Here is a 27,893-nt window from a genome sequence, read left to right as displayed (position 1 = left end):
AGTAAGATGAGCTCAATCCCTCTTGTTCTTGAGCCTACACTGCCATCAGACTACCGCAGCCCTCCTAAGCCTGTTCCCTATCGGGCGGAGAACTGGGCGGTCTCAGAGATTCAGCCTGTGGATAAACATCCGCACTCTGGACAGACTGAGTCGGTTATTCAATACTCATTGGTCAGTCACCAATATGGATATCCCATATATTACACCTAACATCTTCCGTAGCCAAGTATTATCTCACTGTTGGGCGACAAAGGAGGAAGCGCCACTTACAGAAGTGACGAAGGCAGTCCAAACCTCAATCACCAAAGCACTTCGAGCGATAACACCGAGTGCACCCAGCGTACCACTGGCATCGTCACCAGTATGTATCGGCTGAAATGTTGAGCTACAAGCTGATTGCTATACTACTCTGTTTTACAGCGATCCCACAGTTTAGCAAACCTCAGGTCGATGTTCAACAACAGTCACTTGAGAATTTCATGTTGAGAAGTGAATGCCAGCGAAGTCAGTTCGAAGCTGAATTTTGGAAAGGCCAATATAACAGACTGCACAACTCATGGTACCGAACAATCCCTACTTCTCAGATTGGCTTTTCCGACAGACCTGGGAGCTGGAATGCTTCAGAGAATTCTAGGCATCCTGCTAACATCCCTGTGGGGAAATTTCCCTTCGGCTTTCGAGGAACAGGCAACGCTTCGCCGGGATCGGTTGGAGGTGCGGACTGACAGGTCTATGGTCCTCCTTTTGCCCCACATTCGTATACTGTGGAATACTAGGGCATTGCGGATGGTACTTTGTCATGCATGGCCGAAATCAATACTGCATATGCCAACAGTGTCGTGCTACCGCACATGAAAGTCTAAATGTGAATTGCCCCAAAGCCGAAGGGGTCACTCATGACAGATCGGAGAGCACGCGGACATTTCATGTTCATGTTGGAAGGGACTATTTCGATGTAGCTCAGTATTTTGACTGCGTCAATCTGCAAAATCCTTTGTATATGTCTGAGCGCACAAAGTGCTTTCGATATGATATTCTGGAGTTCTCACACTGTGTTTCGCAGCTGTTGTGGCACATCCATTCATGAACCGCAACTCCAGTATTGTATGTATTTCATATTTTGAAATTCCGACATTGTTCGTCTATGTCGAATGTGAGGGATATAGCTACCCTAATATACATTGTATTCCTATTTTACCACACGAACATTCAGACGGATTGCACCACCTTGCTAAAATGGACACCACTCAAAGAGACAAACCCGCGACTGAAGATTACTTTACGTATAACCCGGAAGCTGCGCTTCTTGGACTACATCGTCATCCGATCAATACGGATTATACATCATGGAAAAATGAAATTACAACTTTTCCAATCAAAAATGATATATTGAGCTCTAATACCGTACCTGTGAGCTGCCGGTATCTGATCTGAATCTGGCTTACTGTTTAGAACAGGGAGACCTCCAGTGTTTCGGAACATATGGATATAACACAGGGAACTTCGGACTGGAAGAGTTCGACACAAGACATATGGGAATGAACAACTTGCAGACCGAGTTCTTCGATACACAGATGGCATCCGAATGTTCACTTGAATATATCGATGACTGTTTCTTGAAATCATACATTGATGATGCTTATTGGCATCCGCCCGCTGAAAATGTGAAGCCTTCAGTATTCAATCATACCGCTGGTCCTGAGGCAGGCAATTCATCGAATACAGCTCTGGATCCTAGGACTAACGTGCAAATCCTTGCCCGAGAGATAGTCGCATCTCCTCCTCAGGCGGAGCAAGTCGATAGCCCCTCAATGACCGAGAGTTCCCACAACACTCAAGAGATGCTTGAGAATACCGGGTTTCAGACAGCAACTGGACTAAGTGCCAAAGTTTTGAGAAGTGAGTGAGGTCCAGATGCATGAGAATCCCATCATGTTCAGTCCAGAAAATATTCGACTGAGCCTATTGCTTGATGCAGATCGTCAAGAGTCGCAGAACAGACGAAACAGAAGAGTCGCCTGGGAAGAAAAGGCCAAGGCTACTTTGTCCCAATTGAACAATGATCGCCTAGAGAAGCAAGAAACATTGACAACGTTGAGGTCAGAAACACAAAATCCAGCTTGGAACTATTCTCAATACTGGATTCTTCGTGAGAACGACCGCCAAAGTGGTTTGAAATGTCTCCGACACCATGACACTGTCTCTGATCTAGTGGCGGAATGGAATCGTTTCAAAAGGACCAAGTCAAAACATACTCCTGAAGAGATCGATGAACAGCTCAGAATATCTGTAAATTGGAAGCCAGGACCCAAGAAGAGGAAACAACGGAGTGAGCGCCATTTAGGGATACATCTTCAGCTTGACATAATTAGTAGCTGATCCCCCACATGTATACCTGACAGATCTGTATAACGCCGCAAAATCACGGTATAATGTGGAAGACAGGGGGGTGAAGCTCGTCAATGATCTAGAGAGCTGCTGGAAGGACTGCGTGCGGCTCGATTCAGAGATTCAAGCATTGTGTACAGAGGAAGCTATGATGTCGAGCGTGTGATTATGTGACGGAACTAGCCCATGGATCCTCGCCAGATCTCGATGGTGCCACTTTAGGAGATCCTTCGTTTGATGAGCCTGTGAAATCTCCTGCCGTTCCGCGAGGATGACTTGCCAAGCAGTCGTGAGATGCATCTTGTGGGTCTATCGTGACCTGCTACAGGCTCTGAAACAGTTTATTTGGGTGCTCAATACAGACGGTGGCAATCTTGATACCGTATTGAAGGATGAAAGGTTAGATAGCATTCTCAGACACTTTTGACAACATACCGTATCATCTGTGCTGATCCTTTCACAACAATTCGTGACGATATACTCCGCATCGTCTCAGGATATATGTCCTACTCTTATATTCACGTTGGGTATACAATCCACTTATGCGATCTCTCCAAATTCTCCACCCTCATCAATATCTGCCTCCACCAACTGTCAAATCCCATCCCACATAACAGCAATGGATCCTTCACTCCTGGACGATCTTCCAGAGGGCTTCGATGACTTTAATTTCGACCACACTTCAACCCTTGATACTCTTCTACATCCCTGTGGAGCGACAGATCGATATTTTGTATCCCCGACCTCTCAAGCCGACGCTGCTTTCCTATCAGGATCTGACCTCGCTCTCAATCGAGATTCGTCAAGTGATGATATCTCGCCCTTGGCGTTTGATCATGTGAGTTCGATCAAAACTCGTTTTGGTGACTAGTAACTTTCTTTCCTTGAGTCTACAATCATCTGACTGGACAAGTGTTCTTGCCTGATCGTAGGATTTCCTCGCATATCTCGACAATCACTTCAATTGGCCAGATGATTCATACAATGTGGCGGCCGATACTATTCTGCCAACCCTCAGCGTCACCAACGCGTCACCCTCATCTACATGTACCATGACCGAACCGTCTGGGAAGTATGGCAACTCATCTCTACAAAGCACAAGTCCCAGTAAAAGCAATGACGGTGTTGATTATAGCGAATCATCCGAACTCGCCCGTGTCAAATGTTCCCTTTCCTCAGCTCAAGGTTCAAACAGGAGACTTGAGCGGAACATGGACCGAGTGAAAGAACTTGAACAAACTCAGCCAACACGTTTCAAGAGTCAGGAGGGAGCGAAAGAAATAAGGAAAGCTCGAGGTACGCGAGGTTTCATTCTACAATTGCTGATTGGAATTCATAATTCACGTTTGTCTTTCAGGTAGGGTGAACGCTCGAAATGCCCGAAGGAGGAAAAAGGAGCGACTTGAAGAATTAGAGAAACAAGTGGCAGAGCTGACCGAAAGATGTGAGAGTTACAAGAATGATCCGTCTGTCCAAAGTCAGACTCGATCGTTACGCACAGAGAACGATACCCTCAAATTGCAACTTACCCAGATGTCCAATAATGCTCTGCATCTTCAAAGTGAATTATCATTTGCCAATGAGAGGAATCAAACTCTTGAATCTGTGCTATCCTCTCTGCCATATCCAAGAGGAGAGAATAGCAGTTACATGTTATGTCAAGAAAGCCTCAAGAGTGAGAGAAGGTTGAAAATGAGTCGATATATCTTGGGTCGTCTGAATACACCCACAATAAGGGATCTACACGATCAGTCGGGCAGAATATACCCCGAATTGGAAGAGTATGTAAGGGAGCGAACACGAGAAGATCTGTCGAGAGATGCGCTGGTGAGACTTAGAGAGCAGCAGAGGTCCAAGAAGGAAGAATAGCACGATGCGGAAAGTGCGTTGAAAGGGATCAGCCACCATAGACACACTGCGCCATAAATACTTTATGGTGTATGAGGAACACTGAATAATATGGCATCACTATCAATGAGTATGATTTATATGTATATACCGAAATGTCCGATTCAAGACCACTTTTGCAACTCTTCGAACAAATACACAGATTATATACAACATCTTCCTTCGCCTTATGAGGCATTATGATACCTCTCATCAGCCGTGTTATTACTACTCAATCTTGATCTTCTATCTGCTCCTGCTCCTGCTCCTCCATCACTCGCACCACTCTGACTACCCGGTCCAGGTTGGTTGGGCGATAACCAGTCGAATCTATTTTGATTTTGGTTCTGATTCAAATTCATAGGACTAGGTGCGCCAGATCCGAGTCCTGGACCGGGTGAAGGTGATCCCGCCCACATTTGAGGAGGTTGCATCATCCATGGTTGCATCATGGGTGATCCCATGCTCATACCCCCCATCATTGGTGATCCGTAGAAAGACTGTTGACTAGGGTAAAACTGAGGCATCTGAGGTGGAGGTGTAGAGAAATTGTTACTTCGGGTACTTCCTGCAGGTGACGATGCCCTGTTGTTGGGCATACCCCCAGGAGTAGCTGATCCCGAGTGGGGCTGAGGGAAATCTTGATGATCGCCTGCTTGGGAACCCGCCGCGGACATCATCATAGCTTGCTGATATGCCATCTGAGCCGCCATCATAGCTTGTTGCTGGGCGTAGGGGTTGAACCCACCCTGGTATGACTATTCGCGCATCCGAATATCAGGCATCGTACTTTCCCCTAAGCAAGAATACGCGCAGACTTACTGGATATCCCATCTGTGGCATTCCCATCATGCCCATTCCCATACCCATATTCATACCCATGGGCGATTGCATGCCGTATGGGAATTGCTGTTGACCGTACATATCATTTCCGCCAAATTGTCGCATGTGTTCCATCTGTTGTCTTTGCAATTTCTCAATCTCACGTTGTCGATCCTCCTAAGAACATGGTATCACATCAGCAAGCTACCCAGAAAGACTTGTTCATCGAAGCTTCACTCACAGCTAGCCTCTTCTCCCTCTCTCGATCAGTCAGAGTCGCACCAATTCCACCAGCATTCTTCCTCTCCTTCTCATGAGCAGCAACAGCACCTAGTAAACCCATTTGAGGTGGAGGTGGTTTGGAGGGTACGTTGATGAGTGAACTTCCCGTTTCTCTAGCCACTTCCTCCTGTTTCTTCGCACTTCTATCTTCCTTATCCTGCATTCCAGCCTGAAGTAATCCATGAGGTGCGAAAGCTTTAGTTAACTGCACAGAGGGTTCTTCTAATTCTACAAATTTACCAGATCTGTTCTCCTGAGGCATACCGTGGTCGGCCGAGAAATTCGCGTTCCATACGGTTTGTCTCGTGGCGGGTGGTGGAGGTTGAGGCTGAGACTGACTGACATTCCTAATGCCAGCGGGGATGGGAGCCGGTAAACTGCTGTACACAGAAGAAGCTCCTCCCATAGGTGATCGTGATCGCGGTCTAGGTAACTCAGACGATTGTTGTTGACTTTGAGAAGGGTAGTAGCTTTCTCTTTCGTACGGATGTTCCTCGCCATTGGGACCTCTTATTTCTGGTGCATGAGGAACAGGAGGTAAAGCTCGGGAGGTGGATCGTTGAACAGGCGGATCGGATTGCCTAGTCCGTTGAGCCTGAGGTGATATAGGAGGGATGGGCAATCCATGAGGATGTCTCTTCTCGACAGGGGATACGTCTTCTTCCTCTTCGTCATCCGATTCACTCTCACTGGATTCAGATTGAGCAGCCGCTCTCCTCCTACCTCCACCAGGGAGGTTTCTAGCATTCTGTTGATCGAGTTCGGCTTGTTCTGCTTTCGCTCTTCTTTCAGCGGCAGCTTTGGATGGCGCGAATGACGACCTGTACTCCTCCTTCGGCTTAGCCACAGTGGGTGGAGCAGGTGCAGGTGCTTTAGGCTTCACAGGGGAAGCAGGAGCCTCCGCGTAGTTCATGAAAGCAGAAATGTCTTCTCCTAGATCAGCTTGCGCGGAGGAAGTGGGGAATCGACCATGACCGCCTTCTTGAGGTATGCCCTCTGCTCTAGCTGGAGCTTCGTCGACCGCAGGACCTTCATCGTTGACGGGATCGAGAACTCTTGACCCGCTATTCTTCCGAGGAGGAGCCGCTCGAGCCCCAGAAGGTTTCCTTCCGACTTCCGGCCGTGGCTGTTTCGTAACCGTATCAAGATCGGTATTGATGGTTGGGCGTGTTCTTTCGGGTGATGGCGATTTGCCATGTCCACCGTGTTTCGGTATATTGAGCGGGACCGTAGCAGGCTGATCTTCCACCATATTCATCAAGTAGAGCGCAGCTGGCTCTTCCTGAATTCCTCCGTTGACATCCACCTTTCCATCGGTCGACACTCTTCTAGGCGTAGGTGACAGGACGTGTGGTTCCACTATCGGTTGAGCCAAAGCAGGAGGTGGTAAAGCGGGTTTGAGAGAGGAAGGGACATTCTTGGTGGTTTCGTCCGAAGCTTGAGAATGTTGCAAGGACGGCGTTGAGTCGATGGCATTGAGAGGCTGAGAATGCTGGAAATGATGATGGGTGGAAGACGATTGATTGGCGCTCTGAGGCGTAGGAGTCGTTCCGGTATCCTGCGACCAAACTGTGGGCGCGGTTTCCGTGGTAGCTGTCCTTGGTGCTGGACTCCTCGAGCCTTCATTGACCACCTCGGTCTTCTCAGGTTCTTGAGTGAGTTGACCGAACCCTTCGTTAGAAGCATCCGCAATGGGAGCAAGATCGCCTCCGATAGAGGAAGCGGTCTGCCTTGTTGATCCTTGAGATCCCTGTTTCGAGCTTCCTCCACTGGCCTTTCTATCTCCAGAAGGTGCGACGCCAGCGGAAGGAGCGGCGATACCAGCTGCAGTGAATTGACTCTTCATGGTACGCATACTATTCTCGCGAGTGGCGATGTCTGTTCGTTCTGTGATGGGCGTAAGAGGACGGACTTGTGTATCTGGAGCTTGACCCGGACCTGGAGGATTATCACCAAATGTTAAAGGTGGCAATCGATAATCTCCTTCAGGGCGGGGCGTAGGTTTTTCCTCTTCTTCCACCTCCGCTTCTGGTTGATCAACAGTTTCGTTCGCCACGCGTAGTTGACCTTCGATCTTACGCTGAACCAGGTTGATGAAGGTGGCTCTGACGGAGGGGAGTTGGGGTATGCGGAAGTCGGACATCATAGCTTCATCGATGGAGAGGAAGAGGTTCTGTATTGGCAAAGGGTAATCAGCATCACCTTTGTGTATTGTGCGAAGAATCCTCGGCACTTACGGTTCTATCTTCACCTTGAGGGTAGGCGAAGAACAGACTCTTTGGATTCCTTGGATCCCAATTATATCTTTCTGGTCTACCATAAAGACCGAATACGTCATGGAAGCCTAGTAAGATGCGAAAGATCAGTCGATGAAACAGTAATAGTCGCTAGAAAATGCTTTTACTGACCTGTAACCCATTTCATCATATTGCTCAACGGTGTGGTACCATTCGGACCATGGTGATGTGACTTTTCCCCACTGGGTCCCTCACCAGGCCCTTCAGGCATCAACAATGCCCATCCTGAATCACGGAGTCTTCCTTCGATGGTCACCATATCTCCGGATACTCGACCAACAACCTTGCACAGATTCGATGATGACATGACTTCTAGACGTTCGGGGAAGACAGAGTAGCTGTAACAGTAAATCATGCGATGAGCATAGGCTTTATCTTATATGTCCAAGCAGGACTTACCATTGAGTAACATTCGTAATGGTCAAAACAGGAGTAACAGAAGTTTTGTTCTTGGCTGTTCTAGGCTCGTTGTAAAACGTAGCCATCGCTACACCGGTATTTGGTTCTTGTACAGGTTGATCTTTCTCTTTATCACCCATACCGAAGAAACTCCTTCTACGACCCTTTTTCTCATCATCTTTACTGCCCTCATCTGATCCAGGTACACTCAACACCACATATAATCTCTTCCAATCTGTTCCTCCCATCACTCTCACCCTGACCCATCCTTCCATTCTACCTTTTACCAGATCAGATTTGGGTTCTCTCCCACCAGACTGGATCAGATGTCCAGTATAGATCTCTTCCAACCTCGATCGTTCCCACGCTGCTAGACGTAAACCGATAGCCCACTTGGCCAAATCTCGCTCGGAAGGACATGAGAAGAGCAATCGATTGGACCCAGCCGTGTTGAGCGAAAAGACGTAATGGTGCGGGTGGGAGTTGGGTCGATGGGGTGGAGGAGGAAGAGGTGCGAGTAGTTCGAGCGAGGAATCAGTGACGTTGAAGTATGTCGGGGGTACCTTCTCTCCTTTGGAAGCTGCCAGACGAGTCTCCTTCATGGACCACATTGCTAAAGCGAATACACGTCAGCTGAGTCCTTCAGATTACGATGGCGACTATGAGGGGAACGGGGCAGCTCACAGAGCGATATTCCAGAAAGTTGTAACCATACAGCATCCCAATCATTAGCAGCAGTTCCCGGCTGACCTTGTCTACAGTAGGTTTCCAAGTCGTCAGCTAAATGCGGCTTCCTTTGAATGATAATAGTCGGAGGGGTGTTCAACTCACTTGGGCTGTCCACCCGCACTGGTTCTCGCTAGGATCATCTCCAGTTCTGGCGGACTGGTGACATACGTTTTCTGAGGTTGATGAGCTATCAACTCTACAATCTTATCGAACCGCTTCAACACCCCACCAAAAGATTGATTTGAGTCATTCGCAGCACCGGGAGGAGGACCATTAAGGGAAGAGTTTTTGGGTGAGTTGATCTTAGCAGGTGGAGCAGGAGATGTATGCTGATCTATCGGCATGGACGATGATCTTGGCATTCTCTGATTGGGATCTGCACCTGTCTCAGGAGTAGCAGGGTTAGGGGAGTATTGTTGTCGTGGTGCATATGATTGAGATTGAGGTCTGGCGAATCCCATAGATTGCGATTTAGGTACAGTCCCACTACCTTGTGGAGGAAGGAAATCGTCGTTGGGTCTGAATTGACCAGGACCAGACACTGCTCGTTGTTGCTGCTGCTGTTGCTGTTGTTGATGAGGAGGTATAGGTGGTGATGGCGAATAAGGTTGTTGAGGTGGAGGTGGACTACCTATCTGTGAGGGTTGTTGGCTCATCCTGTCATCCCTGTTGTACGGTATGTTCGCTTCCTGTGGTGTTATGGCATTGCCATTAGGTCCATGAGCCTGAGTTGAGTTTCGGTCGACGCTGAAAGAGTGTCTGGGTCGATTCTGTATTGTGTGCAGCAGGATGTGAGAGGTATGCCGAATGGCAAAGAAGGGTTTGAGTTTGGGCAAGACGAAGAGGAAGGTTGACAACGTCAGCTCAGAGATCAAGACATGGATATATGAATGATGGATGATGGATCGATATCACTCAGTTGGTATCTACACAACGATGACCTGTCTTTCCCCTTTTGTCTCATTCACCCCATCTACCTGTCGATCCGTGCTCACCACACCCCGAGAGCGTGTACATCCATACTCTACACTTCTACCAATCCACACAACAGTTATCACGATGGACAGTAACACTCACATCCTCTTTATCCTTGTCCTTTTCCTTTTCCTTCTCTTTATCTTTCTTCCCACCCAATCCGAAGAATCCGCTTCTCCTCTTCTCCTTGCCCGTCCCAGAGGTACCGCTCGATCCTCTGGTGGTGGTCCGTTCGACCTGCAACGGGGGCGACAGTCCAGATTGGGGCTGACCCCTGCCCCAGCTATCTTGAGGATGTCGATGCTGCTGCTGCTGTTGCTGCTGGAACCTGAAGGAAGACACGTCTGTACTGGCGGGTGATAGTTGAGGGGGTTCAAGTGGTGAGACCGTATGGGAACTGGATTTCCTTTTGAACATTGTATACAAGAGGATCCCAAATAGTAAATAAAGTGAGAGTCGGAAGAGGTGGAATGATCAACGTGTACGGTGTATGGTGAATGGTAGTGAGCAGGTCTACCTGACCAAAGGAAGCAGAGGCTATGCTGTTGAGAGATATTGTATTGGATTGTGTGATCAAAGGTATCGACCACGTTCCTCACTCCGACAATGGGACGGATTTCTCGGCTGAACGAGAGGATGGATGTTGCTCCTCTTGATGCCAGTTGTGATTTCAATCTAGTCCAAGCCGATCAGTGAGGTGCGCTACCTAGAATCTGTATTTGTATCTGTCGTATGAGGTATGCAGTATGATGTATTGTAGTATGTATTACCAAGATTGATCTCGAGATCATCTGCATACCTGTCCACTCTCTTCATGCATGTCTCTCACTCGATCTTTTTACATCATCGCCTCCGCCCGGATACAGTGTGGATGATTTCATAACATGTCCAAGGCACGGATCCCATCATTACGAGGCTGTGCTCTTCTTGCATATTCTTTACTTCTCAAAGAGTGGATGTGGCGCACTCCTCCGACTTTTAACCTGATGATCAACTGATCTTCACTTAAATCTCATGTACTCATCCAGTTTGACTGGCAATGCAACCAGATCGACGAGATCCCACTCATGTTCACATTTTGATATAATTGTCCATCACGTTATGCGTTATGTATGATACTAACGTTAAAATGAGAAAAGGAGAAATACGTAAAAACTAGGTAAAGAGACTGTGAGGTTCTGTCATGACATCAAATCATATCTTCCATTTACATGAGGAGAGCACCGGCGACGAGAGCCAAGACTGAGAGACCGGCAACAGGACCCATGTTACCTACAACAGGGAGAGCACCGGAGGATGATCCAGAGGCAGAGGCGGAAGCAGCAGTGTTGGAACCAGTCTTGGAACCGGTGGCAGCAGCAGCGGAACCGGAAGATTTGTTTGATCCTGAAGCGGTAGCAGAGGCAGAGGCAGCTGATCCGGATGATGAGCCGGAAGCGGCAGAAGAAGAGTTGGACGAAGCGGTAGCGACGGCAGCGACGCCATTACCGATGGTAGAGTAGGTCACACAGTTGGAAGTGGCAGGAGTGGAGTAGGCAGTTGAAGGAGTAACGGTCTGACCTTGAGTCCACATACCGACTGAACCGGAGGCGTCGGTGTAGGTACCGGTGTATCGCTGTTGGAAGGTAGAGGTGGATCCATTAGATTGAGGGTAGAGACCTGGTGGGTAGGCTGAATCTCCATCACACTCAGTGAAAGAGTTGTCGGTGTAGTCACCGGGCATGACCCAGTTACAACCCATCTCATCCAAGGTGTGTTGACACATCTCGGCGGCGGAGTAGGTAGAGTTCTCGGAGATACAGATTCGGAGACAGAATTGGTCGTATGACATGTAGCTGGAAGAGTTACCCATATCAGCGATGCTGAAGGATCAGGAGAAGGAGAAGGGATACTCACTTCATCCATTCCTCGTAAGAAACATCTGAACCAGTAGCGTTGGTGGTGACGTTACCACCGACGGGGTTACCGAGACCGGTGGCACCGTGAGGATCAAGTTCACCACCTTCATCACCGGACTGGATGTTGAGTTTGGTCAAGTCACCGAGACTAGAGGTATCATGATTGTCAATGAGCAATCCTTTACTACTGTGTACGGAAGCGTTCACTCACCCTTGAATTTGCCAATAGAGAGGGGTCTTGACGAAGTGGACAGCAGTGAAAGTACCGTCAGGGATTTGCCTAGCGTTGTTTCTTGCCTCTGATCACACAGTCCGCAATGGGTCAGCAGATGCTTTGCAACTTGGTCCCGATCGACACTGTACTCACGGACACACCAAGCTACTTCTTCAGCTTCGGTCTCACCAATGACTGAGTTAGGTTCAGGGGGAGCGAAGAGACAGCTACAGTCATCGAAACGTCAGTACATGACAGTGGCATCGGATCGGATCGAAAGTGACTGACAAATCATCGATAGCATTCAAGGAGACGAGTCGAGCCATCGAAGTCGAATTGACAGCGGTACCCAAAGTAGCTTGAGCTGGATTGGTGCTTCCCATAGTACCAGTAGCGGTAACTTGGGCTCTGGCCTACATACAGGTCGCTAGAGTAAGTAACAGTACATCTGGGGAGATATACCGAACCACTTACAACACCGGCCATAAGAGCAGCAGCACCGACAGCGATAGGAGTGATCATTTTGGGTTGATTGATGGGGATCTGTATCGAACGTATTGAGAGAGCTGGTAAGCTTGAGCACAAGTTTATTTTGGGTGGCAAGCAGTCTTTCAAAGATACAAACAGACAACTATATAATTCAGAGTGTGGACAATGTAAAAGGGGACAATGCGGCAAACTCGATTAAAGTGGGATATAGAAAGATGAGCTGGGCAGTAGCGATGTGGTTCTATATCTATCACAATCTTATAAAGATTGACTGTCTCCTTTCCATGAGGGGATGATAACCAACAAACAAACAAAGGAAGTGAGAGTGTATGAGATGGGAGATGGACGATCGTCGTTGGTGATATGATTTTATCGTCACATGTGCATGAGGAGAAAAGGGGAACTTACAAGTTGAGGGTCGTTACTTGAAGAGATGAAAAGTAGAAGAAAATGAATGTATATGTATATGTATGTATATATCTGGGATACAGATGCGATGCGATGCAAGATGCAGTATGCAAATTAAAGGATGAAAGTGAGGATGAAAAGAATAAGATCAACTGACTGTTGGAAGGATGAAAGAGAGTGTAATCGAGTTGACCGTTATGTACCGTAGTTATGTAGGATGACCTTTTTTTTTTCTTTTACTGCATCTACGCGTCAACCCACCAAACAAAAAGCAAGCTCGGTTTGGGTTGTTGGGTTGTTAGAGTGTTAGGATGTTGGTCGTAAGGGGCTGTGCCGTATGGATCTTCTAAAAATAACCACTTTGGCAAAACAATGCCTTGGCTGAAATGCCAGAAATAAAATCCATCCCAATCCCCATTACCCTGAGACTGCGGGGTCGACGCAATGCACCACGCTCTGTACGAGTAACATAAATGATTCCTTTGCTTTGCTGAATTCACAAACCTCCTTTGCTACAGGTTAAGGGATCTCCTGCGCATCTACAGGCTATGACGCTGCGAAGGATAACTATACAGCCTGAATGGCCGTTTGATACGTAAACAACAATCAGTGAATCACGGCGTACACTGTAGTCGCGATGATCTGCGTGACAAAGTGTCTCTTATATGCATGAATGGGTCACCGCACCGTATGTACCGTACATGGATACATAAATAGATCATCTTGAGTTATATCTGATCTTGACAAATTTCACTCATTTACCGAGACCAAGGGCTGGAATCGAAAACGAAAACTACTAGCTCACGTTCAAAAAAACACCCTAATGCTCGGACCACCTCAAACCGACTGATTACCCTGCGTTTCAAGTGCGAGCGCAAATCACCGTACTGCGATCATTCCACCAGGCAGTGGCTTAGTGGCATAAATGATATCATAGCGTTTTACCACTCTCCTATAGCAAGATGCATTCAACTGTTTATGGCAAAGCTACATGTCTCGCATAGGACCGCAACTAGTTGAGCTTGTCCTCTTCATACTTTCTTCTGATTCTTGCCATGATTGAGTCATAGCTTACATCGGTATCGGTATGCCTAGACTGTATATCTCGAGCATTCGAAGATGCACCAGATGCGATAAGCGCTCTAGAAAGACTTTGTTGAGATCTGACCATCTCGTTTGACCAGTTGTCCAGAGCCATCGTCTGAAGGAGGATGGAACAAGTACATCCCATCTTCAGTCGTTGTAGCGTCTTCTTGCCCTTGTTGTGCATCTCCGTGACCGGGTGCATCTTCCAAGAGTCTCGATGCTTCCACTTTACGGTGTCCTGAATCCATTTGAGCAGGTTTGAGATAATATTGATCTGGATCCGAAGGCATCCTGACAATCTATTCTCCGTCTACTTCTTCCCATATATAAAGCTAAACTCCACTCACCACTTCGGCATCGGCATTAAGCAAAGAAGAGGTGGTCGAAGGTCCTCCCAGTCGGCCAGGGCGAGTCAGTCCGGATCGTTCGAATACGAGTTGACGCAATTTCCGAGTTAGATGGGATTGAGTTGCGCACTCGTAAAGATCGTGCGTCCATTTAGAAGAGTCGGGAGTGAAGGTCATTCTATCTCCATCAGCTGAGATAGATGGGATCCAAGGTTCATATCGCCTTTGATATCTATTTGACAGCTTGTGTCTGTCATCGAGAAGCCGGGACTTCCCAAACTCGAAAGGTCCCTTGAAATAAAGGTGGTATATGGACAAGATCATCATATTTAGATCGAGTACATAATGGTGGTGTTGCTCCTATGTTCTGTCTTCGGTTGTAGCTGCATTGGCGAACATGTTCAGAGTCGGGCACCAAGCAACACTTATACCTCTTTTGAGCTAAGATGGTGAACGAAGTCCAAGTAGGGTACACAGAAAGGTTAAGCTCCTGTCCGTTTCTGAAGGATGAAGGATAATCAAAAGATAAGACCCCCTGGCAGAAAAGTCGGACAGTGACCAACAAACTGAGAGTTGCTGAGGGAAACGGTACCGTGTCAATGAGTCAAGTGCAGTACACCACTACATATAGCTATGTACAATGCATGTGATATCGCAGGATGACATGCAAGTCGTCGTTATGATCCAAAGGCGAAACAAAAATTATCTTTAGGTATGTTTGGTGGGTTTGTGCGAATAATGGCAGAAACGGCACTCCGAACTTAATCGATGCTCATGCACCATCTCTAGATCTGGAAAACATCACAGTGATTAGTGGTCTGACTCACTACGGTAATGTTAATATGATCTCATTCACGAGATTACTGACCCATGGTTTCAAGGTATCAATCCTGCTGGGAGTACCAGTTGACTGGGTATCTCTTTCTCGTTGATCATCCTCAGACACATCAGAAGAACTATCTTCATCCTCATCAATCATATGTGAATCGTTATCCTTGATAGCTTGATCGACTTTAGGTAAATCCCAGATATAGTATATCACACCATTGACAACTGCCTCATCGGCATCAGCAATTTTCGGTTCAGATTTCGATTTACTATAACCGTGATTCGCTAGGCCATTCCCCTCAATAACAATTTGTGAGATCTCTTGATCCGGACACCCCACAAATGTAGATTTCCATATGGGTCGTTCCCAGCCCTCCTGGTCCGTGTGAGGATTGAAGGTAAGTGTCATCCTATCGCTATTAGCCGAGAAGGAAACTTCCCATGAACCTCCAGGACGGATCTCAAAAGATGGACAATTACTCGGCCCATTAGTGAAAATACGATCTTCATCCCGTATGACAAACGTTCTGTTACCCTCACTGCTATAAGCGCTGTTGGTGTCAGACTTGACTCGATGAACAAATGCTGGGAATGCCCATGCGACGTTGGATCCCGACGGTTCTGCATCTTGGACGTTGACGGCTCGTTTGGCTGTGGAGAAGAATCTGTCCTCTGCGGTGAGATTGTATGCCACTCGAAAAGAGGGTCATCAGCGGTGGATTGTAGGTTGGGAGATGACTTGGGGAGAGCAGTGGACATGATGTCGTTACGTTTGAATGCTAATTTGGAAATTAGGTTGAATGATAGATGGTCCTGGATACAAAGTATCAGCAACTGTTAGAGCTATCTCAAGTGATTGCGTGCGGAGATATTTGTAATGTGAAACGACTTGGTTGATGGTATTCACAGTATGCAGTCAGCAAGAGCAATGCTTCAGGAAAAAAAGGAATGGATCTCAAAGGACGAGATATTTGTGAGTCATACTTCGACGACCTTACTTCTGATCCATACGAAAACCTTGCGTGGACAGCATGTATCATCAGTATATCGACATAAGAAAGGAGGAAAGGTAGTCTCGATGTCGCACGTCTGACGGTGTAACTGAGTCAGTCCGGTCCGAGACTTCATCGTACCCAACGGTCCATGTCCATGCAAATTCCACTGATGTCCCGATCCACGAAATCTAACTGCTATTCACTCCCAACGATGAATCGTGATTTATCATACACTCCATGCATCAAATCCCTAACAACCTATAGAGGACTAAGATGAACCATTTATGCCTTCAAAGCGTATTCTGCGAGTGGACAAGACACCATGTCAGCAACGTTAACATTGACCTGTAAAATCGGATTACTACTCACTTCGTTGAGGGAAGTGGATGTTCTTCTTGTGTTGTTTCTCAGTGATGGCGTTGGCTTCCTTGTGGGTGAGTCTTCGTCGGATAGCTCGGGTCTTCTTGTATCTGAGATCAAGGGGGAGGTCTGTGTGGGTGAATCATGCCAGTACGATCGGGACGGGAAAGACCAAGAAATTCGACAAATGAGATAAATAGACGATAAGGACAAGACAGCGGTACTTGGTCAGCATGATATTCCTCCCTTCCTTGGCATATCCTTCTAGACAAACTCCACTCACACTTGGACTTCTTGTAGAATTCCCTGAGGTTATCTCTTTGTTTGTGGTTGATGACGGTAAGAACTCGAGCGATGGACTTTCGGACGGTGTTGCTGTGAAATGAATGGGAAGTCAGCACCTACTCTATTCTAGAATGCCATCCAGCTCCTTTCTATTCCATTCCATCTAACCGCATTCAACTTCAGGTCCAACATGGTGATTGTTCAAACACAACAACATCGTGACCCATATCTTCCCTCTTCTCCCACATCATTCTCGTTCTCGTTCTCCTTGATCTTATCCTCAACCATCCTTCCGAATACACTCCTATTCCCTTCTTCCCTTCCTTCTTATCTGCGATAAATCAAACGCCAAAACAATACCCACATCTTGGTCAACTTGGAAGCGGAACCACCAGCGATCTTTTGGACTCTCAAAGAGGCAAGTTCGGTCTTGAGCTCGTTAAGTTGAGTCAAGAGATCTTGTTTGCTTCTATTTCAGAAACACCATCAGCGTTCCCTCGTCTTTCTCCTTTCCTTATGTTGATATCTCTACGCACTTGGATTGGAGCTCGAAGGCCCTGATCTTGGAAGAAGAGGAAGCCATTTTGATAGACTGCGAGTATAACACTAGATGTCAGACGATGTTGTGGTTGAGCAAGTGTATGTAGGTGAACGTACGAGGTTATAAGAGCTTGATGGATGGAGGAGAAGGGCTTTGATGAATTTTGTGATAAAAACCTTGAATTACCCACACGACGCAGGACGGCAGCAACAGCGAGCTGGAGAGAGCTAGAGCGGTCAACAGACAGACAGTCACACAGCGAGAATACCAAAACCTGACTCAGGTAACAAGCGAGACGAGCGTGGCACAGTGGAAAAAAACAGCTGTCGGCGTTAAAATTTGGCTGTTGCCGATAATGTCGATTCAACCCAAGGTAAGGTCCAGAGTGATGTGGCACTTCCTGAAAGCTGTATTGATAACCCTAGCCAGTTCTGAGCCTGATCCCCGCCTGCCTCGATGAGGATGATAATCGCCTGGCGCGCCATGAGATGACGATGTGGAGAAGATGAGATTGATTCAAGATAGATGCAATGATGAGGATGAGCTGTCGTCGGTCGGAATATCATCAATCAACCTTCTCCCCACTCATCACAAGCTCACCTTGTTCTTCTGATCTTCACTACGAAAACGTAAGATAGCAATACTCAAAATGGTGAAGATCACATTCAAGACCGTACAGAACAAGGTCAGTCCGAGTCCATCGAACGAAGGTTCGGGAGGAAGCATTTGCCACCTAACTGATCGAACAATGTCAAAATAGCTCTTCACGGTGGAAGCGGAGGGATCAGAGACCGTATGTCCATTCTCAGCTGTCCAGAGCCTTGTTATGTCCGTCTGCTCAACAGCTGAAATTCGCTCGTTCACTTAGGTTGGCGATCTTAAGAAGAAAATCCAGGAGACACAGACTTTCCCCCCTGAGAACCAGAAGTTGATCTACTCAGGTTAGTTCACAATGTCACCGTGAATAACATCGTGGCGCAGAAGCTGATTATACATGATGAACAACAGGGAAGATTCTCAATGACACTGCTACAGTTGAATCACTTAAGATCAAAGAAAAGGACTTCTTAGTGGTCATGGTTTCAAAGGTCAGTTTAATTACCTCCTTGGAATGGGAAATCGCGCTCAATTATTCATACACGTCATATAGCCCAAGGCCGCTCCTGCTGCTTCCTCATCTACCCCAGCTCCCGCCGCTCCAGCACCATCAACTGAGACTACATCCGCTCCTGCTGCCGCCCCCGTTCCCGCTACTGAACCTGCTCCAGCACCTACAACAGAGGCACCTGCTGCTGCACCACCTGCTGAGGAGAGTTCGACCGCTGTTGAATCAGGACTTGGAAGTGGTTTTCGTATGTTGCTCTCATCTTACTCAGATTTGTGTTCTTGTTATTCTGATAAATGTGTTCTTGATCTTGGTGTAGTTACCGGATCAGCATTGCAAGCTGCTACTGATTCAATGGTGGAAATGGGTTTCGAACGTGATTTGGTGATTAGAGCTTTAAGAGCTAGTTTCAATAATCCTGATAGAGCCGTGGAGTACCTCATGAGTGTGAGTGTAATATTAGTTACTATTACGATGCGTTCGAACCTGTCAATCATTCAGATGCGGAGCTAACACGACTATACAGGGAAATATTCCTCAGATTGAAGGAATGGGCCAAGGCGGTGGTCAACCTCAAGCTGTTAGTCCCATATCACTTGTCTGACTGTCGACTTATCGCTGACATCGTTGTTACAGGCTCCTGCTCCAGCTGTATGTTCAGCTTGTCACTTATCGTCAAAACTCGGTCGCATCAGCTGACTTTCCCCTCAAATAGCCTCCTGCCCCTTCTGCTCCGGCCGCTCCCCCTGCAGAATCAACACAGCCTGCCCAACCTGCTGCTCCAGCTCAACCGCCGGCTCAACAGACCTCCGGTCCCGCTGGAAGTGCCGAGAATCTTTTTGCTGTGAGTACACAGCTGAAACTGTGTCACTTATTTCGACCAAGCTGATTTGTGTTTATGTCTTGCTAGGCCGCTGAAGCTGCTAGTGAGCTGCTCACAATATTGTACGGGTTAACTTAGCTGACTGGACTGCTTAGTGAACCGTGATCGAGGTGCGCCAGCCGGTGGTGCAGGCGGACTGGGTGGTGTTCCTGGAGGTCCTGCTGGAGGTGCAGGTGCAGGTGCAGGTGGATTAGCCAATGCACCTCATTTACAGCAGATTCGAGAGGTATGTACCATCTTCAGCTCAAGATCTGGCTATAGCGAGGGGACAGCTGACGGTCGTTTATGTTATGTTAATAGCTGGTTCAACAAAATCCTGCCCTCATTCAACCCTTGTTACAACAAATTGCCGCGTCGAATCCGCAACTCGCCCAATTGATCAACGAGAACCCTCAAGCGCTCTATGAGTTGCTTGGAGCTGGTGGAGAAGGTGACGAAGAGGATGAAGGATTTGGTGGACCCCAGGTCATGCAGGTTAACTTGACTCAGGAAGAAGCTGCTGCTGTCGAGAGGGTGAGTGGCATGCTTCGAATCCGAATGGTCATGACAACGCTTTTTGAGAATCGACGCTCATTTTGTCTTTGATTGTTTGGGGTTCAGCTCGAAGCACTTGGCTTCGACCGTCAAATGGTGTTACAAGCGTATATGCTTTGTGACAAGAACGAAGAGCTCGCTGCTAACTTCCTGTTCGATCAAGGAGAAGATGATTAGTGTGTCAAGGGTGTTTTACCAGTGAAGGAAGGCTGAGATCGGAGTGAAGTGGACTGGAGATATATAAATACAAATGAAACGAAACGATATCATTTTATTTCATTTCATTCCCATTATTCTGATTTTACTCTAATAATGTATTATGATGAGACACGTCACCGACACCGTCGAAGATCAAGATACATACATACGTCGTTTGCGTCGTCATATACCGTATGATCGGTCGCTTGGATCACTCCTGGTGGCTTGGATGTGTTCTGGAAACCTTCAGTTCGGTTCCTTGGATCCTTGGATACCAACAACAACGAACGACACGAAACCTTGACTGTACCGTGTACCGTAACGGTGTATCGCTGATCCTGTCATCTGTATCCGCTTAACGATACATGGGTAATACTGACAACCAAGCTGGATGACGTTGAATATCGAGTATTACATACTTATCATCGACTGATCATCTCGTATTAATTCTATTTCTAGTCCGTATAGCTTAGCGTACGCTGGTCGTACTATACAGTCTTCTTTCATTCATTTCCAACATTCCACACCCAAACGAGGTCGATCCTTACCTTCGACAAATGGCCAATAATCCTCAAACGAGTTGAAGAAAGATGCTTATGAAGGATGACAACGATACCCACCAAGAATTTCTGTTTTTCACCTATATCCAGCATTAGATGTCTTGGTCTCAGCGAATTGCAATATATCGGTGGGTCACCCACGTTGTGTCAACATGGGAAAGACTTTGGAATATACTGATGAGGCTGTTGCTCGTTTGCTTTAGGTATCTATATTCCTAGTGGTGTATTGATTTTGGGAGTGCTGGTTTTATTGGTGGGCATCTGGAAGATACCGAGATTGTCAGTCTCGTTTCTCATTGATCTCTGATCATCTTGAGATGTCTGTGTTGGAGACGACGTTAACTGAAAGTACCCCACAGAACGTTGATCCTCCTCACTATTGAGATCCTGCTTTATATCACCGTAACAACCTGGGACTTGACTGTATTCATCACTCCACCGAGGTTAGATACAATCCGAACGGAGGATACAGTCTTGGGTGGGTTTACATCACTCCAACATCGCACATATAATTCACCTCAAGCTGACAAGATTGATCACGTGCACAGCACTCATCTCACCCCTTCCACTCTTATTCTTCCACCTTACACTCACTTCATACCTCCTCGAGATCCGATCCTCTCTCCCTACCACCCTCCAATCTCGATCCAGTATCATCCTCTTCGGTATCCTTCTCGCCCCTCTTATCCCCATCTCATTAGTGGCAGGAATCTTACCATCATTCTTATCTCTCAATTACTTCAAATCGAAATCTGACGAGGTATTCATACGATTCGCTAAACCTTCCGACGAAAGGTTATTCGATATCTTCCTGTATGTCGGCTCGATATCATCTATGGTATATATCCTATTGGTGATTTTGTTGAGCTATTTGGCTAAATTTGATAATCCAAATGATCGAAAAAGGAATAAAGTCATTTACACTTTGATTGGTGGAATGATATTGGCTAATGTTGAAATTGGATTATCCCTTTTACCATCTCAAACATTCATTATACTCCTTTCTAGACGGACGATCCACCTGGTATCGAGAGTATGTTTAACAATAGGGTTCTTGATATGGTACAGATTTGAGAGAATATCCGATCTGGTAGGGGTGAAGAGGAAGAAAAAAGGGAAAGATACGATTAATACGTTTGGTACACCCGCTTCTACCTTTGGTATTGGTTTTACTCCGAACAACTCACTGGTACAGAGAAAGACAACGTCTGCTACGAAAAGATCACAAAAGACAAAATTACAGATTGGCAATCCGATTGAAGGAACTTTCCAAAAGTTGACTGTTGATGGAAATGGGGTGGACGGATTGCCAAGTGCGAAATTTGGTATGGGAATGATAGTTTCGCAAATTGCTGGGATTGGGAATCCTATGATTGTGGGGGTACAGAAAGGGAAGGTTGAGAAGGTTGTTGTGAAGAGGGTGAGTTGCCCGTCTTCCTTATCGAAAGCAATCGGAGGGTTCATGGCTCCAGATACTCGTATGTGTATAACAAGTTATGCTAATCATGTGTGTCTGAATCATACTTAGCCCTCCAGACGACCACCCGTCCTATCATTCACATCATCCACATTCACCCAATCATCCCTCGACGCACTTGTATCCCGCTCTCGCCCCAGTGACCCAGAATCGATCCAACCTAATACGGCGATCAGTCCATCAACCACCTCAGCTAAGAAGAACGTGGGGTCCATCTACCGACCTGATCGAATCAGCGTGGATGAAAGCGAATTGGCATTGTGGCCTCCGCCAAGCATGATAGAAAGTCAAAATCAGATTTACAATCAGCCATACGATGTGAATATTAAGCCAGGCTCTAACGTACCTCCATCTAGCAATATCCGACCACCTAGCATGCCCCGAACCAACTCGATCAAACGTAAGGCCGTTCCAATGCCGGATAACCAACCATCAAAGAGGATAAGTAATTATTTCTCTTCGCTTCGTTCACCTCAACGTCAACCTGCTCAAGCCCAACCACAAGCGCAAGCACAATTACAACGGGAAGTCGGGAGAATGTCTGTCCAACCTGAGATTCAACAATTGGGTGGTCAGACCAGAGTCAGATCTGGTACAGCTACCGAACGAGGTATATGGTTTTCCAATTCTACGACACTTTCGGCAGTGGATAGACCATCGATGATATATAGAAGATCGACTGATCCATCTCAGGCTATATACCCTTCCCCCACTGCTTCGTCGACATTGGAGGGACCTTCCCTCACTCCGTCTCCCTCCAGTGGTCGCGGAGGACCAACCGAAACTGAGCACCAAGAAGAAAGTATGAGTGGAGTGATCCAAAAATCACAGCCATTCCATAATCAGAATCAGTACTCTATAACTTCCATGTACAGTAACAATCAAACTATCCATACATACTCTTCATCAATCAGTAAAGATCTTTTTTATAATCCACCTAGAAAATCAGCGTCTATCGACTCGAAATTGAGTCTAACTAAACCATCTCCTTCCCCACTATCTGACAATAGTGCAGTATACAATCAGAACAGTAGCAGTGATGACAGAGGTAGACAATCGGAATTACAAACTGTCCTAGCACGTTTAAGGAAACTATGCCGAGAAACAGGATTAAACAGTGATTTCGATCTGGAATTACAGTCAGAACGAGGGGGAGATAGGGATTCTTTCGTCTACGATAATATTATAAAGGTTGAACCGTGGATGAGAAACAAGGGAAGTACCGGGACTGGAACAGTATCGTTAGATAGTGATTATACGTTTGAGGAAGACGATGATGGTATAAGTGAGAATTTGACACCGGTCGCTGAGATTAGGTTGGTTAATACTGGAAGGAGGAATTACGGTGGGGTTGTTTAGTATAAGCACCAAATTCATTGTTGTATAATTAGTGAGATATGAGAGTGTAGATTTTCGACATAATATGATTCGTAGATATGCTACGATATCTTGTTAACCATACATGATATTCTCGTAGATGCAGGTATATCAAGTCACCAACTCCTTTCACTTTCATCGCTTTTACTACTTTCATCATCCTGATCCGACCCTTCTTCCTTATCTGAAATATCTCCTTCCGATAACCCCTCTTCCATACTTCCGTTTTCACTATCACTTTCCTCGACTTCATTCTCGGTGTCAGACAAAGATTGAGGATCTTCCATACTTTGATCACTATCTTCGATCCCATGTAATTCCTCTTCATCCGATTCATCATCGTCGTTGATGCCTTTTTTATCGGGATTATCAATCTATTGCAAACAAGTCAAGTCAGTTTATACATCATATATCAATGCCAATATTGCAAGTTTTGGAAATGTGTAAGAAAGGATAGATGACACACCAGATCGATGAATTGTCTAGCTACTTGATCGGTCTTATCAATCTCCAGAGCTTTGACGAACCAACTTCTAGCTGTTCTCAATTCCGCTGCATCGGCCGTAAGATGCTGATGGTCGATAGGTCGTAAAGGTGGTGAAGATGATAATGACGATCGCGATGATCGTTCTAGCTCAAGCTCAACAGAGAGATGTTGACGAAGAGCTTGTTTATCGTGAAAAGATGATGAGTTTGGTAGTCCACTGGGTGGACCATCCGGACGTAGAGAGGGTGGTTGAGCGAGGTAGAAAGATAGTAAACCGGCGTATGTGTGTAAAGGTCCAGATAAGAGAAAGGGGTATGAGGAGAGATACCTATCCGTGGGATGTATAGGAGTATAAGCTATATTGAAATGCGTGCTGAGTGTTCGAACAGCTAACGTACGTTTCTAGTTGATCGTATGCATGGCGATATTGACCTGATTTGATAAGGTGCAATACGAGGGCATGGAGTAATGAAGGTTTCTACCATGGGCTTTGAGCGTTAGCTATCTGCTTGAGAGCTCAAATAACACAAATCCTAGCTTACATCTTCTTCTCTTGCTGATACTCTCAATCCATTCAACCACCTTTCTACTTCTCTACCTTGGGATTGTGACTCGAACCCATCGTTCGAGGTAGAGGAAGAAGAAGAGAGGATCAATAATCCCCAATACCATCTTGATTTCCAATTGACTTCACGGCATCTTACCTGTATCGCAGCGGAGGAGAATGGTAGTAATCAGCTATTGGATCTGGTATGTATATCGGACTGTATCCATCATAAGATGGCTGCGTCACTTACAAGGATTGACCAAGCTCTTTTGGCTCTGTCGATATCCCCTTTCAACAGACTGAAGTGTAACAGGTCGATCAGATTTTGGATCCATCTCTTACGGATTGAAGGGTGTTGAAAAGCTTTGGGATCGTTTGGTTGGATGTTCGAAGAAATATTAAGAGGCATTCGTACAGAGAGCTAGAGCTGCTCTCCTCGCCCTCATCCTCTGCTGGTGTGTGAAGAGAACAAGGTCAACCGAAGAGTAAGAACCAAATAACGTTGTTATATATAATCTGCTGCTAACTGATGCCATCATATAAGAGGGGGTGATTCGGTGCCACACTCGATAATTCCGTTGCTATAGTTACCCTCTCACTCCTTTTATTGTTTCCCTTGGGTGATTTATCCTGATCTTCCCATTTTTCCAATCACAGAGACAGCGGCAAATCCCACGCGTTACCATTCACTGGTACTAGGCAATTTTTTTTTCATACAAATTTTTCAATACAGCCCTTTCTTTCTTCTCTCCTCTCACCATATAACCTCTGGGTTACCTGTTAAACAACTACAAACAACACCACTCAAAAAGCTCAAAAGTAGATTGATACTTGTCAGCCAAGCGACAACGTATCATCCACACAACAAAAAACCAGAAAAGCAATCATGTCCGAGTGAGTATATATGATCTAACACGGAGGAAGATATGGCTTGTGTGATGAGATTGGCTTGATGATGGGTGGATGGCTGGGGATCGTGTCTGTCCGATTATTGGGAGAAGATGGGGTAGCATCAGGAATCAGAAGATGAGCATTTGTCAAATCGGATATAGACTTTTTACAGTCCCAAGACGGACTTCCGAGTAGCAGGGCTAGGAGAACGGTGGCAAAGTCTTTGTGGTGATATTTTTCCTATGAGTAAGCTCACACTAACACTGCTTTCTTTTCCTACTTGCCACAGCCCTAAAACCGAGACCGAAGGTGGTCTTGAAATGAACGGTGATCTCATCGAATCCAACTGGAACCAAGTTGTCGACAAGTGAGTTTTATTGCCTCTACACTTTCATGAAAGGAGATTTTCCATACCCGCGTTGAAAAAGGAAAGGAACGGTAAGCTAATGCAGTGATTTTGAATAGCTTCGACAACATGGACCTCAAAGGTGACCTCCTCCGAGGTGTTTACGCCTACGGTTTCGAGAGACCTTCCGCCATTCAACAAAGAGCTATCATGCCTATCATTACTGGCCGAGACTGTATCGCTCAAGCTCAATCAGGTACCGGTAAAACCGCTACTTTCTCCATCTCCATTCTTCAACGAGTGAGCATTCATCATTCATCTGGATTCCGTTTAGTTGCTTACGCGATCTTACGATATTTGTTGTAGATCGACACCACTGTTAAGAAGACTCAAGCTTTGATCCTTGCTCCTACCCGAGAACTCGCCCAACAAATCCAAAAGGTCGTTATTGCTCTCGGTGATTACCTCAACGTAGACTGTCACGCCTGTGTTGGTGGTACCGCCGTTCGAGAAGATATGGCCAAGCTCGCCGAGGGACCTCACGTCGTCGTCGGTACCCCCGGTCGAGTCTTCGACATGATCAACCGAGGTGCCCTCAAATCAGATGCCGTCAAGATGTTCTGTCTCGATGAAGCCGATGAAATGCTTTCTACCGGATTTAAAGACTCCATCTACGACATCTTCCAACTTCTCCCTGCTGAGACTCAAGTCGTCCTCCTTTCCGCTACCATGCCCCCTGAAGTTCTTGAGGTCACCAAGAAGTTCATGAGAGACCCTATCCGAATCTTGGTAAAGAAGGATGAACTTACCCTCGAAGGTATCAGACAATTCTGTATGTTCATGCTCTCTCTCTCTCTCTTGTAATTTTGGCTTGTCTAGTTACTAATCTGTGGAGTTGTACTTGCAATTTAGACATTGCCGTTGAGAAGGAAGAATGGAAACTCGACACTCTCTGTGATCTTTACGAAACCGTTACCATCACCCAAGCCGTAATCTTCTGTTCTACTCGAAGAAAGGTCGACTGGTTGACTCAAAAACTTCACGAGAGAGAATTCACCGTATCTGCCATGCACGGTGATATGGACCAAGCTCAACGAGAGGTCATCATGAAGGAATTCAGATCAGGTTCTTCCCGAGTCTTGATCGCCACTGACTTGCTCGCTCGAGGTATCGATGTTCAACAAGTTTCTTTGGTCATCAACGTGAGTACACCTCTTCTCGTCTGGGGATAGCATTAGTGTGACTGATCCCTTGGCTTCGCTGCGTGAATAGTACGATCTCCCAGCTTCCAAAGAAAACTATATCCACAGAATCGGTAGAGGTGGTCGATTCGGTAGAAAAGGTGTGGCCATCAACTTTGTCACTCAAGATGACGTCAAGATGCTCAGAGAAATTGAAACTTACTACAACACTCAAGTTGATGAGATGCCTCTCAACGTAGCTGATCTTATTTAAACGTATTGCATATATATTTATCATAGACAGTTTGCGAGTTTCCTTTCTTTCTCATCACCCTTTTCCATCTTTTGACCCAAAAATGCCATACACATCATCATGGTTAAATCGACGTAGAGGTAAAAGACCAAAACAAATTTGTGGAGGTAGATTAGCTTTGGAGAAACAAACTAGATTATTCAATTTACAAGATGATCGTTTTTGTTTTTGCTTTTGATTTTATTTTTTGTTTTGGTATTTTTCCCACCTACCTCGTCATACACATTCTCTCTCTTTGGTTTTGGTTTTCGACCTTCATCTATCTTTTAATACAATGATTCTTGTAGATAGAGGGATGAACATATGATATTGATATTCCTGATTGCTTTGCTTTCCTGTTGGGATTGTCGCATAAGCGCTAGCGTCTATTGCATGTGGTGTGGTCGGCTGTTGTTGCGGATGAAATAGGTCAAGCGCATTCCTGGAGATCGGACCAGGGGCAGATCCTGGTTATGCCTACTGGCCAGCAACAAACCTCGGCATGGAGAATAATGTGTCCTGGTAAACTGCTTTACATTTTTGCGAGCTTGTTTCTGAAGGACGAAATGAGACGAGATTTATTTCACGTTCACGTCTGCAAAGATCGAAAGATGATATGCAATGCACACAGACGCCAGATATCGATGAGTTGTGAGGTATAATAGTGTATGGAGAAGTGATATACTCAGAATACATGAATGGTTGATATGACTATGACTAGTCTTGATGATGGTGTTATTACTGCTTATCTATAGATAGTGATCCCGTCCTCCAATCGACACCAC

At 46.2% G+C, this 27,893-nt stretch overlaps 11 protein-coding genes across 11 annotated transcripts; 5 read left to right on the top strand and 6 right to left on the bottom strand.

The window, feature by feature from the left end:
• Positions 1-1,236: 1,236 nt before the first annotated feature.
• V865_006540 (uncharacterized protein) lies at positions 1,237-2,554 on the top strand (the record flags this gene model as incomplete). Its single annotated transcript, XM_066230298.1, has 4 exons — positions 1,237-1,410; positions 1,458-1,899; positions 1,979-2,329; positions 2,403-2,554. The coding sequence occupies 4 exons, from the start codon at positions 1,237-1,239 to the stop codon at positions 2,552-2,554; spliced, it is 1,119 nt and encodes a 372-aa protein (XP_066086395.1).
• A 453-nt stretch (positions 2,555-3,007) lies between these two features.
• Positions 3,008-4,257, top strand: V865_006539 (uncharacterized protein; the record flags this gene model as incomplete). Its single annotated transcript, XM_066230297.1, has 3 exons — positions 3,008-3,226; positions 3,321-3,684; positions 3,746-4,257. The coding sequence occupies 3 exons, from the start codon at positions 3,008-3,010 to the stop codon at positions 4,255-4,257; spliced, it is 1,095 nt and encodes a 364-aa protein (XP_066086394.1).
• A 206-nt stretch (positions 4,258-4,463) lies between these two features.
• Positions 4,464-10,196, bottom strand: V865_006538 (uncharacterized protein; the record flags this gene model as incomplete). The annotated part of the gene is made up of 9 exons (XM_066230296.1): positions 4,464-5,033; positions 5,098-5,274; positions 5,339-7,552; positions 7,617-7,723; positions 7,788-8,014; positions 8,076-8,688; positions 8,760-8,830; positions 8,907-9,574; positions 9,882-10,196. The coding sequence occupies 9 exons, from the start codon at positions 10,194-10,196 to the stop codon at positions 4,464-4,466; spliced, it is 4,962 nt and encodes a 1,653-aa protein (XP_066086393.1).
• Positions 10,197-10,986: 790 nt separating this feature from the next.
• V865_006537 (uncharacterized protein) lies at positions 10,987-12,413 on the bottom strand (the record flags this gene model as incomplete). Its single annotated transcript, XM_066230295.1, has 6 exons — positions 10,987-11,614; positions 11,676-11,825; positions 11,889-11,976; positions 12,045-12,118; positions 12,180-12,304; positions 12,366-12,413. 6 exons carry the CDS (start codon positions 12,411-12,413, stop codon positions 10,987-10,989), a joined length of 1,113 nt encoding a protein of 370 aa, XP_066086392.1.
• Positions 12,414-13,930: 1,517 nt separating this feature from the next.
• On the bottom strand, positions 13,931-14,398 carry V865_006536 (uncharacterized protein; the record flags this gene model as incomplete). Its single annotated transcript, XM_066230294.1, has 2 exons — positions 13,931-14,173; positions 14,222-14,398. 2 exons carry the CDS (start codon positions 14,396-14,398, stop codon positions 13,931-13,933), a joined length of 420 nt encoding a protein of 139 aa, XP_066086391.1.
• A 584-nt stretch (positions 14,399-14,982) lies between these two features.
• On the bottom strand, positions 14,983-15,808 carry V865_006535 (uncharacterized protein; the record flags this gene model as incomplete). The annotated part of the gene is made up of 3 exons (XM_066230293.1): positions 14,983-15,006; positions 15,090-15,714; positions 15,789-15,808. 3 exons carry the CDS (start codon positions 15,806-15,808, stop codon positions 14,983-14,985), a joined length of 669 nt encoding a protein of 222 aa, XP_066086390.1.
• Positions 15,809-16,326: 518 nt separating this feature from the next.
• Positions 16,327-17,272, bottom strand: V865_006534 (uncharacterized protein; the record flags this gene model as incomplete). Its single annotated transcript, XM_066230292.1, has 5 exons — positions 16,327-16,346; positions 16,414-16,533; positions 16,688-16,779; positions 17,054-17,158; positions 17,226-17,272. The coding sequence occupies 5 exons, from the start codon at positions 17,270-17,272 to the stop codon at positions 16,327-16,329; spliced, it is 384 nt and encodes a 127-aa protein (XP_066086389.1).
• A 607-nt stretch (positions 17,273-17,879) lies between these two features.
• On the top strand, positions 17,880-19,929 carry V865_006533 (UV excision repair protein Rad23; the record flags this gene model as incomplete). Its single annotated transcript, XM_066230291.1, has 13 exons — positions 17,880-17,915; positions 17,991-18,023; positions 18,099-18,171; positions 18,239-18,318; positions 18,381-18,582; positions 18,655-18,782; positions 18,862-18,915; positions 18,972-18,986; positions 19,051-19,179; positions 19,246-19,261; positions 19,314-19,444; positions 19,519-19,731; positions 19,819-19,929. 13 exons carry the CDS (start codon positions 17,880-17,882, stop codon positions 19,927-19,929), a joined length of 1,221 nt encoding a protein of 406 aa, XP_066086388.1.
• Positions 19,930-20,553: 624 nt separating this feature from the next.
• Positions 20,554-23,346, top strand: V865_006532 (uncharacterized protein; the record flags this gene model as incomplete). The annotated part of the gene is made up of 5 exons (XM_066230290.1): positions 20,554-20,638; positions 20,714-20,789; positions 20,870-20,988; positions 21,059-21,930; positions 22,039-23,346. 5 exons carry the CDS (start codon positions 20,554-20,556, stop codon positions 23,344-23,346), a joined length of 2,460 nt encoding a protein of 819 aa, XP_066086387.1.
• A 134-nt stretch (positions 23,347-23,480) lies between these two features.
• On the bottom strand, positions 23,481-24,807 carry V865_006531 (uncharacterized protein; the record flags this gene model as incomplete). Its single annotated transcript, XM_066230289.1, has 5 exons — positions 23,481-23,738; positions 23,831-24,179; positions 24,250-24,329; positions 24,394-24,555; positions 24,649-24,807. The coding sequence occupies 5 exons, from the start codon at positions 24,805-24,807 to the stop codon at positions 23,481-23,483; spliced, it is 1,008 nt and encodes a 335-aa protein (XP_066086386.1).
• A 477-nt stretch (positions 24,808-25,284) lies between these two features.
• On the top strand, positions 25,285-27,090 carry V865_006530 (ATP-dependent RNA helicase eIF4A; the record flags this gene model as incomplete). The annotated part of the gene is made up of 6 exons (XM_066230288.1): positions 25,285-25,292; positions 25,579-25,656; positions 25,755-25,935; positions 26,002-26,467; positions 26,548-26,837; positions 26,908-27,090. 6 exons carry the CDS (start codon positions 25,285-25,287, stop codon positions 27,088-27,090), a joined length of 1,206 nt encoding a protein of 401 aa, XP_066086385.1.
• Positions 27,091-27,893: the final 803 nt, after the last annotated feature.

This window comes from Kwoniella europaea, chromosome 2, assembly GCF_036810445.1.
Source record: "Kwoniella europaea PYCC6329 chromosome 2, complete sequence".
Classification (NCBI taxonomy): Eukaryota; Fungi; Basidiomycota; class Tremellomycetes; order Tremellales; family Cryptococcaceae; genus Kwoniella; species Kwoniella europaea.
Note: the sequence above shows the minus strand (reverse complement) of the source record. Positions and strands in the feature narration are given on the sequence as shown.